We start from the raw sequence: 14,102 nt of genomic DNA on the forward strand, positions 1-14,102 counted from the left end.
CATCCTACTCACCAATGTCCATCTAGGGAGGCTTACCCCGAGTATGTTCAAGAGCAAGTGAACCTCATGAATTCTTACAACCAAAGGCCAAGGAATGATGTGTATTCCAATACATATAACTCGAGTTGGAGAGATCATCCCAACCTTTCATGGAAGAACAACAATCAATTCCAAAGTTTCCAACCAAAACCTGCCACTACCCTTGAGGATACGGTTAAGTTGTTAGCCCAAAACACCTTGCAATTCCAACATTCCACAAATAACACTCTCCAACAACATTCGGCAGCCCTAACCAAAATGGAGACACAATTGGGGCAGATTGCAGATGCCTTGAACTAAAGAGAGGTTGGGAAGTTTCCAAGCCAACCCGTGATACTCCAAAGGAACCAAGAGCAAGCCAAAGCAATCACTACACTTAGAAGTGGTAAGGTTATTGATAATAGAGTTGGCAATGAAGTTACTAATGAATATGATCATGTGAATGCAGGTGTTACTCAAGGAGACAATGAGAAACCAAATGAGGAACCAAGCCATGCTACTTCCTCATTTGAAGCACCAAATCTTCACAAGGCCGAGAAACCATACACTCCACCAATACCATTCCCTGGAAGACTTGCCAAGAGCAAGCAGGATAAGTCATTTAAGGAGATTTTTGATATACTAAGCAAAGTGAATGTTAATTTACCTTTGCTTGATGTCATTAGGAACATGCCGACATATGGGAAGTTCTTCAAGGAGTTAAACAGCTACAAAAGGAAGTATGGACCACATGAGAAGGTTGTGGTGTCTGAGAATGTGAGTGCAGTTTTGCAAAGAAAACTTCCACCAAAGCTCAAGGATCCAGGAAGTTTCTCTATTAACATCACCATAGGGGACAAGAAAGTAGAGAAGGCAATGCTTGATTTGGGTGCTAGCATCAACTTAATGCCTTATTCAGTGTACCTTCAACTAGGTTTGGGAGATTTGAAAGCCACCACCATTTCATTACAACTTGCAGACAGATCCGTGAAATATCCAAGAGGTATAGTAGAAGATATTCTAGTTCAAGTTGATAAACTAATCTTGCCTGCAGATTTTGTAGTGTTGGACATGGAAGAAGCTCCTATACATGATCGTGAGTTGCCAATATTGCTTGGGAGACCTTTCATGGCCACGGCCAAGACCATCATTGATGTGCAAAATGGACTCCTCACTATGACAGTGTTAGGAGAGACAGTTCAATTCAAAGTGTTTGAATCTCTTTCTCATCCTTCTTCATCTCTTGATTGTTATGCCATTGATGTGCTTGATTCATTGGTATTCTCTAAGTTCTTGCAGGCACAATCGAATGAACCATTACAAACTGTTTTGAGTCAATCTCAAGATGAGTTTGATGAAGAAGATGCACTCATGGAAGAAGTAGCTGCCTTGGAAGCATTAGCATTGTATCCTTTGAATGTTTCACCTTTTTTAGAGCCTTTAGAACCATCAATGTACATCTAACTCCTTCCACTGTTAAGGCACCAAAACTTGAACTTAAACCACTTCCACCACATCTAAAATATGCATATCTAGCTGAATTTGAAACTCTTCCAATTATCATAGCTTCTGATCTCACCCCAAATGAAGAAGATAAACTAATTAGGGTGTTAAAAGAGTTCAAATCAGTTTTTGGTTGGTCTATTGCAGATATCAAGGGAATAAGCCCTACCATGTGCATGCATAGGATTCTTTTGGAGGAAGGGGCAAAGTCAACCCGTGAGCCACAAAGAAGACTCAATCCACACATGAAGGAGGTTGTTAGGAATGAGGTGTTGAAATTGTTAGATGTGGGGATCATATATCCCATTTCTGATAGCAAATGGGTGAGTGCTATTCAGGTGGTGCCTAAGAAGGTGGGAATCACTGTGATGAGGAATGAAAACAATGAGCTAGTGCCCACAAAGCCCACGGCTAGTTGGCGTGTTTGCACCGATTACAGGAAGTTGAATTCTAGCACTAGAAAAGATTACTTTCCTATGCCTTTCATAGATCAAATGCTAGAGAGATTGGCAGGTTACTCACACTATTGTTTTCTTGATGGTTACTCAGGTTACAATCAAATTGCAATTGCTCCGGAGGATCAAGAGAAAACAACCTTTACTTGCCCCTTTGGTACATTTGCATATAGGAGAATGCCTTTTGGACTTTGCAATGCTCCAGCAACATTCCAAAGATGCATGTTGGCCATCTTTTCTGACATGGTAGAAAGATTCATTGAGGTATTTATGGATGACTTCTCAGTGTTTGGTTCCTCTTTTGATGAATGTCTTAACCATCTCTCCTTAGTACTTCAAAGATGTCAGGAAACAAATTTGGTTCTCAATTGGGAAAAGTGCCAATTTATGGTGAAACAAGGAATTGTGTTAGGACATGTAATCTCTAGCAAAGGAATGGAGGTGGACAAAGCCAAAATTGACGTCATCACCAATATGGTAGCCCCCACCACTGTGAAGGGAGTAAGAAGTTTTTTGGGCCATGCGGGTTTTTATCGTCATTTCATTAAGAACTTTTCAATGATCACTCGTCCATTATGCAATCTGTTAGCTAAAGATGTTGTATTTCATTTTGATAAGGCTTGTATGGATGCATTCAATACTTTGAAATATGAACTAGTTGCATTTTACATTATTTGGTGTTAGTGTGCAGTCAAGTGTGTATTTGGATCAAAGGGAAGGCAAATGAAGTAAAAACCATTCCTTTTGGTTGCTGAGCATTATTCCAAACGTGGAGAGGATTCGAGGGAGTTAAATTGAAGTCCAAATGAAGAACCTAGGAAACTTTTGACTGCTGGAATTTCAGGAAATGATGTGGAAGTGTTAAGTGGTGCAATTCGGCCATATTGGGTGATTCTAAACAAGGCAAAAACATTGAAGTCAGATTATGTGGTTCCAACACCAAAACATGCATTCACATGCATGATTCATAACCTGGCCGTGCACTCCCATGTGATTCCAAGTCAGATTATGCACTTCTAATACCAAAACATGCATTCACATGCATGATTCATAACCTGGTCGTGCACTCCCATGTGATTCCAAGTCAGATTATGCACTTCTAATACCAAAACATGCATGATTCACAATCTGACCGTGCATTCCATTACCTTTCTCCATTTCATCTTTGCAGAAATCCACATGCATTTCAATTAAACAAACCACATACCTGCAGATCATGTCCACTCCTTGCAGCCATCATTTCAGAAATCCATTTCATCTCATCCTTCCATGTGATTCCAGCCCCCTTTGTCCATGCCGTGTGCTTTCTTCCCCTTTCCAGATTTGTACAAACAATTTCAAATGGCCAATTCACCTTTGCAGGTTCCACTCACTTGTTGAAGCAAGGGCACATGCTTCTTTTAATACATTAACACATACTTGCAGATCTTGTCCATGCCATGCGTCCACTACCTCAGAAACCCATCAATTCCAGCTCATTTTATGCTATTCCTTCTCACTTGTGCAGATTGAGATCCAATCTGAGTGTTTTGAGCCACATTCCTTTCTATAAAACAATTCTCACTTCACACAACAATGGTTCGGCATTTTTTCTTCTTCACTCAGTCCATTACACACGCATAACTTCTCCCATTTCATTTCATTTTCTGTCCATTTCTGTCCCAAGGGCAGAAACCATTCAACCATAACCAATCTACCTTCATCCGCACCACATTTGGAAAACCAACACCGAAGGCACTCTTCAAGGAATTCAACATCAGTTTTGCTTCAAGGGTTTCTTCTTATTAATTCTATGTTCATTCATGTTTTATATTTTTATGTTAAATCTTTTGTAAACATGAATTGTAACTAATCCTCATCTAGGGATTCGATGTAACCTTGCAAAGTTTGCCATGTAATTAAGTTAGAATGCTCAGTTTGTCCATCTATTTCTTGTTTCATTCTCTGATTTAATGGTGACTTAGTGTGTTGATTTTAATGTTTGATCATCATTTGAATTAATCACTAAGTTGTGTAGCCAAGATTAAAACACACATCATGCATAATCTTGGTAGATATTGGTTTTATGAAAGTTTCTTGTGCATTACATACTCTTGATTATGAACCAAAGTTGCACATCACAACTAGGTTCATGATTAGAGACATTTGATCAAATCCACACATCATATGGTTGATCATGTCCAAGTGAAACAAACTCAAGAAATAGGTAGATGAATGAGTACAAACTAACTTAACAAACATGGACTTGGTTTAGCAATGGTGAAACCGAATCCCTAGCTTCATCTCCATTGGTACTATCTCATTTTATTAGTTGTTGAGTCATTTATTTGTGTTTACTTCACTTTCTTATACTTTCAAGTTACAACAACAGATCTGCCTATTCTGTTTAGTTTGATTCATTTCATAGATTCCTTGCAAAACAAGTAATTACATAGGTCCAATTAGTCCCTGAGGATTCGACACCCTTGCTTGTGCCATTATACTAAATATATTCTAGCATTAGGAAGGAATAATACATCAACAGAATGAGGTTAGGATATTTAATTTTTTTTTTTTTTTAAGAGATACAAAGATGTGGGATATTTCAACACACCCCCTCACTTGAGACCCAATTAGTGGGACACACGTAGGAGATTCACACATCGACAACCACGTAGAGTAAAGGGACCCACCATCATTGTGAAAGGCCAAGGGGACTCACCCATCACGTGGCAGTACGAGCCCGCTCCCTTGCTCTAATACCATGTAGAATTATCGGAGAGACGGATTGAAGATCCACCACCAACAACACTGATATTGTCCTTAACTTGGTAATTACCACTTGCACAATCCGTCAGGTATGAGGTTTTTTCACAAAAAACATCGGTATTAGTTGCAGTGAGGTTAAAACTCTTCTTTTCTTAAAGATACGATCGACGTGAGATATTTCAAAGACCTAAGTTGAGTGAATACCAGATGTGGACATATTATTGCATATATTTTAGACGTGCTACTGAAAATCTCGAACAACGAATCTGTCACTGTAAAATTATAAGGTCTCCTCATATGAACCACATAAGGGAGTTGAAGATCTCCTCATTAGATTCATTCCTTGCAATTTTCAAGTCCCTGTTCTACAGGCACTATCCACTCGGGTTCTTTTTCATTCAACTAATATCCTCTATATGAGTTGAATTCATCACGTCCTCCAATATAAAGTGGAGACTGAATTTCGCTGGCCTAAACTTGATCTGCAACACTCATTTAGTTAGTTGAAATTAATTAAGCATCGATTATCAACTAATTTTATATTTAAATTGGAAATGGTCCCAACCAAGCATGAAAATTAACTAAGAAAATATATTGATCAGTCGCAACAACGACCAATTCAAATGCTAATTTTAATAACATTTTTAAGTGAGTTAACGGAATGAAAAGAACAAAGAGTGCAATACCTGTCGAAGAATGAGACTAAAAAAAAAAAAATTTACAAAATTCAATGTGTTCGAAGATATGAAAATGTCGTTTTGATCGAATCTGTGAATTATTGGAGTTCAAGACTCAGCTAACATAAAAATACTTGGAATGTGATGCCGTTGTTGATTTGTCACCCATATCTTAAAGTAGGTGAAATTTTATTTTTAGGGAAGAGAACAAACAAACGAGTGTGTTGACGTAGTATACGAAAGATATGATCAAAGCTTAAAAACAAATCTCAAATATTTTACTTAAAAACAAATTTAAAAAAAAATTGATGAGTTTGAGGAGAATTAGAATATGCACGTCAAAGTTTATATTTCAAAAAGCAAATGACAACTGCAAATTATGACAAGTTCCACATTTCACCCAAAAAGAAACAAAATTTAAGAACATGAATGCAAACTGACAACATAATTTCAAATACAAGCTATACAATTGACGTGCACGTTTTAGACCCATGACCAAGTCCCTTTAATTTTATAATTCGTTATGGTTTCACAATTAATGTGCGTATTTCGTAAATTTTAACTGATTTCTTAACATAATTTACTTTTCCGTAATGCTAAAGAAACTAACTTTTTAGATCAAATTTTATAAATCAGACATGATTGTTGATGATTAGATTATTACTTAAGTTTTGATTAATATGCTTATTTTTTATTGGTGACATATTATTTGATTTACAAATTTAATCTAAAAAGTTGATCTACCTAACATTGCTTATCCCTTTTACAAGAAAGATCGTTCACCAATAAAAGTAAACTAAGCAATGTTTTTTGCCTTTGGTAAATAAATATGTTTTGAATTAATTAAGTATTAATTAATTATGTTTTTCCCGTGAAAAAAGTAAGTGCCACTGCCTTCAAGGCCAAAGGAAATTAAGCAACCTTTGGAGCCTTAATTTCCAGGGGATAGAAAAAGAAGATGAGCCTTAAGTTGGTTACATTGCACCATTAATCTCATTCGAATATATTCTATAATTCTATAACAAGAATATAAAAAGAGACTTACATCTAATAGATTCATTGTCAGGTGATGTTTTGGTTTAATAATGCATTATTATGTGTAAATTACTTTCAAACTGTAGACCTAATTCCTTTGTACCGAACTAAGACCATAGACCTATGTCGACGGACTACCAGATGTGTACATACTATTGCATACATTTTATATTTGTAACAGAACTCGAACAACGAACCTGTCACTGTAAAAGTATAAGGTCTCCTCATATGAACCAAATAAGGGAGCTCATGAAGATCTCCTTACTAGGTTCATTCCTTGCAACTTTCAAGTCCTTGTTCTACAGCCACTATCCACTCGTTTCTCTTTTATTGAGCTACTATTCTCTATAAGATTTGAATTCATCGCGTCCTCTAATATAAAGCGAAGACTAAATTTCGCTGGTCTAGACTTGATCCGCAACACCAACTTAATTAGTTGGAACTAAGTATCACTAATTTTATAGACACATGCTGAAGTGAAAAGAGATAGGTGACAAAAATAACCAATGGTACAACTCGGATCCTAGTTCGAGTATCATAGTGATTACGTTTTAATATAGTTCACGGATCATTACAATAGTCATGCATGAAAAGACCAAGTAGGTCACATTCAAAGGTATGATCGCTGCGATCAGATGCTTCTTAAAATCACTGAGAACAGGAGCTCATAAGATTTGGTGGAGGATAAAAAGTGAACCAACACTAGGATCCACTCATAATCGCAGTGAAGTGTCGAGATGCAAACATGAGATGTGTCCCACACTAGCTTGAAGATGTACATCAAAATTTGGATATCCCAGAAATTCCTTTTTGTACCTAGAGACAATTATCCTTGGCTTAGGTAAGTAGTTAGTAGAGAATGAGAGGAGAGTTTTGAATCGGGTCCCAAACAAGGATGCAAATTAACTTAAAAAATTTATTGAGTCGACAACGACCAATTCAATAGTAATTTTAATAACATTTTAAAGTGAGTTAACTGGGAAGGGCAAGAACAAAGATTGCAGTAACTGTCGAAGAATAAGACCAAAATTAAAACAAAATTACAAAAGTCAACGTGTTGGGAGATATGAAAAAGTCGTTTTTAATCGAATCTTTGAATTAGTGTAGCTCAAGACTCAGCCAATCAAAAATATTTGGAAGGAGTGTACTATCCACACATTGTTTTTTACTTCTCACACACCCTTTGTTAATTTTTGTTCGTTAATCTTCTTTAATTCATCCGATTCGACGGCCGAAAATTAAAAGGGTCTGTGAGAAGTAAAAAGAGATGTGTGGATATCGCACTTCTTTTTGGAATGTAATGGTGTTGCTGATGTGTCGCCCAAATCTTAGAGTAGGTGAAATTTTATTTATAGGGAAGAGAACAAAACAAACGAGTGTGTTGATCAAAACCTAAAGAGAAAATCTCAAATATTTACTTAAGACAAATATAAATTGATGAGTTTAAGGAGAATATAATCTAAAAGTTTGTATTTATTGGGAAATCAGCGAAAATGACCGGGAGAAGATCAGCATGAAGCTAAAATAAGAGTCTTGAAAACACACTAGCTAGCATTTTCTCTTTCCTTGAATGTCAATGACTCAATATTATTATTATGTTACGTCCAATTTGTATGTCCCTTTGCTTTGCCCCAAGTAATAACTGTTAGATGTATAATGTCTCATTCATCGATAATAATAGAGAGATCAAAATTTTAAATTACATTTGTAAATCAAATGACGTGGTTTTTTATGATTGAATTGTTACTGTGGAATGTATCATGTCTCATTCATGGTTTAAAATTTTGATCTCCCTAAGGTCATCTCTAACCCATAGGATAAAACTTAAAATATAAGCTTTTACACCCCCCCCCCCCCCTCCCCCAAAAAACCATCTCCATCCATTGGGCTAAAATAAGCCCTGAGGAGAAAATATATCTTTGTGCTAGATTTCCTCAAGGATTTAACCATGGCTTAAATTATTTTGGACCTACCAAACTATCATATTTCAAATCTGTTATTGTTTTTTACTTATAATCTAACGGCTGTGATCAAATGAGATCAAATCTAATGGTAAAAAAAAGATTTGATGGCCCAAAATTACATCTAACGTCTAAAATTATTTAAGAAAAATTATTTAAATCAAATTTCACTTAAATCTTTATAAATACCTATGTATTTGTATGATTTTTAATTACTTATCAGAATTTAAATATTTTTAGATTAAAATGTTCATAAAAATGAATTAGGATAATCTACATAAATTTTATTCTCAAAAAAGTTACCGAGAAAAATAATTAGGTAAAAATCATTATTTAATAATCTCGAACTAAAATTTTAAGCTAGTTGGTGGAGAAAAGCAATTTTTGGGTTATAGCTTAAAATTTTAAGGTTTATCCACAGGAGTTGGAGATGGTCTAATATTATAACTCAGGAAATTTTTTGAAATGTCATATGAACTGGTTAGTATTTTTCAGTTTGTCATATAAACTAAAATTTTAAGCAATTTGTAATACCAACTTTTGAAATCATTAATTTGTCATCTCTTCCTAACCCCGTTAAGTTTTCCATCCAATATAAGTCATATGCTTCGCACATGACTTGTGTTTAGGGTTATTTCGATCATTTTAATACCTTACTTCCCTTTTACTAAGTTGTATTCGACAAAAAACTGTGGGCTTCTCATGCAATGGAACAATATTTTCTATATGACAACAATTAAATGATTATGCAATGCACTCTCTTCTAGTTATTCCAAATCTGTAATGATACACAAGTGAGAGTTTTTGCATTTTAGCATGTCGAAGAATAATTTCATACGGGCTCTATAAATGAGAAACAAATTGACGTTTTGTGCCATAAATGAAGTTGTAGATGCATATGTGCTAAAAAATGTAAAAAATATTAAGGGTTTGTACTATATAAAAGTAAAAAAAACTTGTGAAAAGATGTTAAAATGACCTAAAAACCCTGAACACAAGTCATGTGCGAGGCACATAACTTATATTGAATGGAAAACTTAACGGAATTGGAGTGAGATGACAAATTAAAGATTTTGTAAAGTTGGTATGATAAATTGCTTAAAATTTTAGTTTATATGACAAATTGAAAAATATGAACAAGTTCATATGATATTTCAAAAAAAATTCTCTTATATCTCATTCATATATGCTCAAAAAAGCAAATGAAAACGGCTTAGGATGATGTTATGAGGATCAAATTTTTAAACAAAATTTGAAACCAAATGATGTGGTTGTAGATGATTGGAATATTACGTAAGTGTTGATAACATAATTTTTCGCCGGATTGAATTGACAATGGATTATATAGGCCCTTTATGCAAAGGAATTCTCATTTTTTTCAAAAGATGGAGATTAGGTGTGGGGCTTACTCTACATCGAATTTTAACGATCCAAATCGTCTGTTTTGTAAGTCTCGATTCATAGATCATCTTTGTAAAAATTCAATTCAATCCGAAACCATTTGTCTATTTAATTATCAAGATAAAATTTCATTGTTTCTTATATAACAAAGTATTCATTAACTTCTTTGAACCCAATTAGATCTCTTAAACATTTCCAATTTAGTTAATATTTTGCAAGGATGATATATAAGGTGCAAATTGAAAAATAGATGGTTTGGATCGTTAAAGTTCGATGTAGTGTAGACCCCACAACTAATCCCCATTTTTATAATAAAAAAAGTTGAGGATCCATTCCCTTAAAGATTTCCACGGATCATATATCATTAGGAATGGCATAAACTAATTCTTCGACGACTCTTTATAACAATAGTTTCTCAACCTTAACACAATTGTTTGTCTTTCAACTAAAAATTTGTGACTATTGGCCTCTTAACTCATCAAAATGTGTAACTATGATCATTTTCATCTACTTCATCAAAACTTCCGTCAAAATGCTACAATTGGATTAAAGATGAGAGACCATTTCTCCAATATCAATTGGATAAAAGTTGAGGGAATATTTCTCCATGTTGAAGTTGAATAACCGTTGCTTCAATTTTGCTTATTGTGTGATCAATGATTATAAATTTTTTATTAAAAGACCCTTGCTTAAATTCAGTTAAATTTGATACACCATTACTACAATTTCCTCCAAAACAAAATAAATCATGAATTACAATATTGTATTATTATTTCTGTCTAATAGATTTTAGAATGGGGAGTTAATTTTCACTTTTTACTTTTAGGAGGAGACAAAGAATGTGCTCACTCTTTACTTTTAGGAGGAGACAAAGAATCATTCCCCTTTAATACATCCTTCGCATAGCACTGGGCATTCCTTTATTCTTAATTACGGTTTGACACATGTGCAAAAAAATTTGTGTTTTTATGGTATATTTCTGCATTGAAAAACAGATTCTTCCAAAAAAAGGAGAAAATGTCGGAAGAGGATCCTCTCCTGAGCGCAGGATGGGGATCCTCCTGACTACGAAATCCGGGCCGTTCAAATTTAATCCAACGATTGCAATTTTTATAACTTTTAGAGGACCTCCCTGTTTGAAACCGTTGGATTAATTTTGAACGGCCTAGATTTTGTGGTCAGGAGGATCCTCATCCTGAGATCAGGAGAGGATCCTCTTCCAACAAGGTCAACCCAGAAAAGACTGTAACCAACTATCCAAAGCCCAGAAGGCTTCATCCCCATCCCCATAGAAAATTGACCAAATATATCATCCCAAAGAAACAAAAATCGCAAGTACTCAAAAGACCGCAACAGAAATAACAACTGATACACAGCAGATAACAAATATTCAGCTTCAAAGCCGACTAGCAAATGGATCTGATCAGTTTTTCTCGCTGTGTAGATCACTAACAATCATGCTTGGGCTAGAAAGCAATGTGTGCCGTAAGTACATGTAACAATCGTTATCATTTCCACACCAGAAAGAGTGGACTAAGTTAGAGACCTCTAAAACAAACCTAGTATTAAAGTAGCACAGAAACAACTTTCCATCAAAGGGCACATGACAAATCCAACAGACTCATCATGATCCGTGCGAAGCATGTTCTAGTAAAAAATGATCAAATGCCTCAGGGATTCAACAAGCAGAGAACTCAACAGAATCTTAACTATCATTGCCCGAAGAAAACTTTTAAGTCAATTTGGGTAAGGCATGAACCTCCCCAAACCTAGAGGAGTACAATTAAACACCAAAATTTCAGGTCTAACATCATAATTAAATTCAAAGCCAAAACTTGTGAACAAAAATATTCTATTACAGCAAGGTAACAAGACGAACTAACGTAATCAATACGACCTTCTAAGCCTTAATGGCATACTTCCTCAAAGGGTAGTACATCTCCTTCTTCTTCTCCCTCTCGGTCTTCAAAGAAGCCTGTGCAATACAACAGCATAACAAAATCACACTCCAATACACACCAAATGAAAAAACTACAAACTGGGCAATCTATCTTTTTAACAATCACAAAAACCCAATGCAGATCAACTACATATAAAATAAAATTTCTCCACAATCGACATCGGTTTAGTGTTTCATATACTATAAATAAACCATATCAAACAGTTGCATCAAATGCCATTACAAGATAGTTCATCATTTTAATTTCAGTTCAAGTATAAATAAAAGCAAACGAAGTCGAAAAATGTTAGTACCTGGTGCTTGGTGAGCCTACGGCGGATGGCCCTGGTCTTCTTGGGACGGAGATCAAGAGGCAAGAGCTTCTTGTTCCTATACACTTCTCTGAGAGCAGCCTTCTGCTTCTGTGACATCACCGTCAACACCTGGGCGATCGACAGCCTCACAACCTTGCTGCAAAGATCAAAATTTCAATACAAAAAATCAAATTTCCCTTCGTTTTCCGAGATTGCAGAACAAAAATCAGGAAAACAAAAAATTGGGTTTTGATTGTTACATCTTGGAGAGCTTGTTGGGCGCTCCGCCGGTGACCTTAGCGACGCGGAGGAGGGCGAGCTCCGCCTTGAGATCCTTGAGCTGAGCCAAAAGGTCAACCTTTGTCTTGTGCCTCAGCTCATGTACCTTGATTCTCGCTGTCACGGTTTACAAACAATAAGAACAAAATCATCAGCAGAAAATGATAATCTTTTGGGGAACCGAAATCGCAGAGAAAAAGTGGAAGTACCCATTGCTGGTGCGTGCGTGCGAGTTCTGCAACGGCGGCTCCTTCTCTCTAGCTTGACGGGAAAATGAAACCCTAAATTTTGAGTAGCGGTGGATTTAGCGGGTTTTTATACGTAGCGCGGGTGTATGGACTTTAGGTTGGGTATAATTAGGCTATTGCTGATTTGGGTTTTAGTTATACAAATGGAAATGGGTCTTAGTCAAGGAGCCCGCTTTGAAGCCCATGTCTTGCGAAAGTTCAGCCCAAATTGCGTAGCAAGCTAATTCTTTTAGTAAATGTTTTTTAACCAAAATAGTTCATGAGATTTGTATAACACATCACTTTAGTACCTGAGATTGAAAATCAATAGAAATAATCCCTGAGATTGTCCACCATCCATTATTTTGGTTCTTCCGTTAAAAACTCCGTTAAGTGTCCTAGAGCTATTGGCCTTAAGTTTGAGCAATTTTCAAAGCTTCGTAACTCAATCGTTTCTTAACCAAATTCGACCCATAATATATCAAAATGAAGATAGAAAAGTGTAGAATAAGATTATAAGCCCAATGGTTCTCGGAGATGGCTGGAAAATAGCCTGAAATGTGACTGGTCAGTAGGAAAACTGGAAAACTCGCCGGAAACTGGGAAGATTTAAACGTTCATAACTTCTTCATTACTCAACGAAATCAAGTGATTCAAAAACAAAAATCATACTTATCAACTAGACAAAGAGAATGGTACCTTTACCAATAGCTAATTCGCTATGATATGGCCAGAAAACAGCTCGAAAGTGGCTAACTTGAGACAAAAATAGTCACTTTCGAGTAATTTTCCGGACAAACCACGCCTATTTAGCCATCAAGAAAGGTACCATGCTCTTCGTCTCATTGATAAGTATGATTTTTATTTTTGAATCACTCAATTTCGTTGAGTATTGAAGAAGTTCTGAATGTTTAAAGTTTACCTAGTTTCCGGCAAGTTTTCCAGTTTTCCCGCGGACCAGTCACCTTTTACGCTATTTTTCGGCATCTCCGGCAACCATTGGGCTTTCAAAGAGGTATAATCTTGTTCTACACTTTCCTATCTTCATTTTGATATATTATGGGTCAAATTTGGTTAAGAAACGATTGAGTTACAAAGCTTTGAAAATTGCCCAAACTTTCGGCCAAGAGCTCCAAGACACCTAACGGAGTATTTAACAGAATGACCAAAATAATGGATGGTGGACAATCTCAAGGACCATTTCTATTGATTTTCAATCTCAGGGACCAAAGTGATGTGTTATGCAAATCTCGGGGACCATTTTGGCTAAAAAGCCTTTAGTAAATATTGAAGCCTAAAGAAAATGGGTAACTACGGTTCAGTAATTCTCCTCCTTACATCTAATTGAAAGATCTTTGGTTCGATTCATTGAAAGTTTGATACCCAAGTGAGACTGAAGACCATATCTTTGCGTCAAGAAAAGAGGAATGAGAAGATTACAACTCTGGCTTTGGCTGGAGAAGTAATTATCAATCACCATAATCAATAGAATAAGAAGTATTTGATATAAAATATTTTTTTGATATATTCAACCATAAAATAGGG

At 35.7% G+C, this 14,102-nt stretch overlaps 1 protein-coding gene across 1 annotated transcript; it reads right to left on the reverse strand.

The window, feature by feature from the left end:
- Positions 1 to 11,492: 11,492 nt before the first annotated feature.
- On the reverse strand, positions 11,493 to 12,667 carry LOC137734898 (large ribosomal subunit protein uL29-like). Its single transcript, XM_068474215.1, has 4 exons — positions 12,540 to 12,667; positions 12,312 to 12,447; positions 12,052 to 12,208; positions 11,493 to 11,773 (listed from the first exon to the last, which is right to left on the reverse strand). The coding sequence occupies exons 1-4, from the start codon at positions 12,541 to 12,543 to the stop codon at positions 11,699 to 11,701; spliced, it is 372 nt and encodes a 123-aa protein (XP_068330316.1). The 5' UTR covers positions 12,544 to 12,667; the 3' UTR covers positions 11,493 to 11,698.
- Between the last annotated feature and the right edge of the window lie 1,435 nt (positions 12,668 to 14,102).

This window comes from Pyrus communis, chromosome 5 (genome assembly GCF_963583255.1).
Source record: "Pyrus communis chromosome 5, drPyrComm1.1, whole genome shotgun sequence".
Classification (NCBI taxonomy): Eukaryota; Viridiplantae; Streptophyta; class Magnoliopsida; order Rosales; family Rosaceae; genus Pyrus; species Pyrus communis.

Coding starts and splice junctions, on each gene's coding strand:
- LOC137734898 (XM_068474215.1), bottom strand. Junction 12,209..12,311: donor CCCAACAAGCTCTCCAAGAT/GTAACAATCAAA, acceptor TGATCTTTGCAG/CAAGGTTGTGAGGCTGTCGA. Junction 11,774..12,051: donor GTAGGCTCACCAAGCACCAG/GTACTAACATTT, acceptor TGTATTGCACAG/GCTTCTTTGAAGACCGAGAG.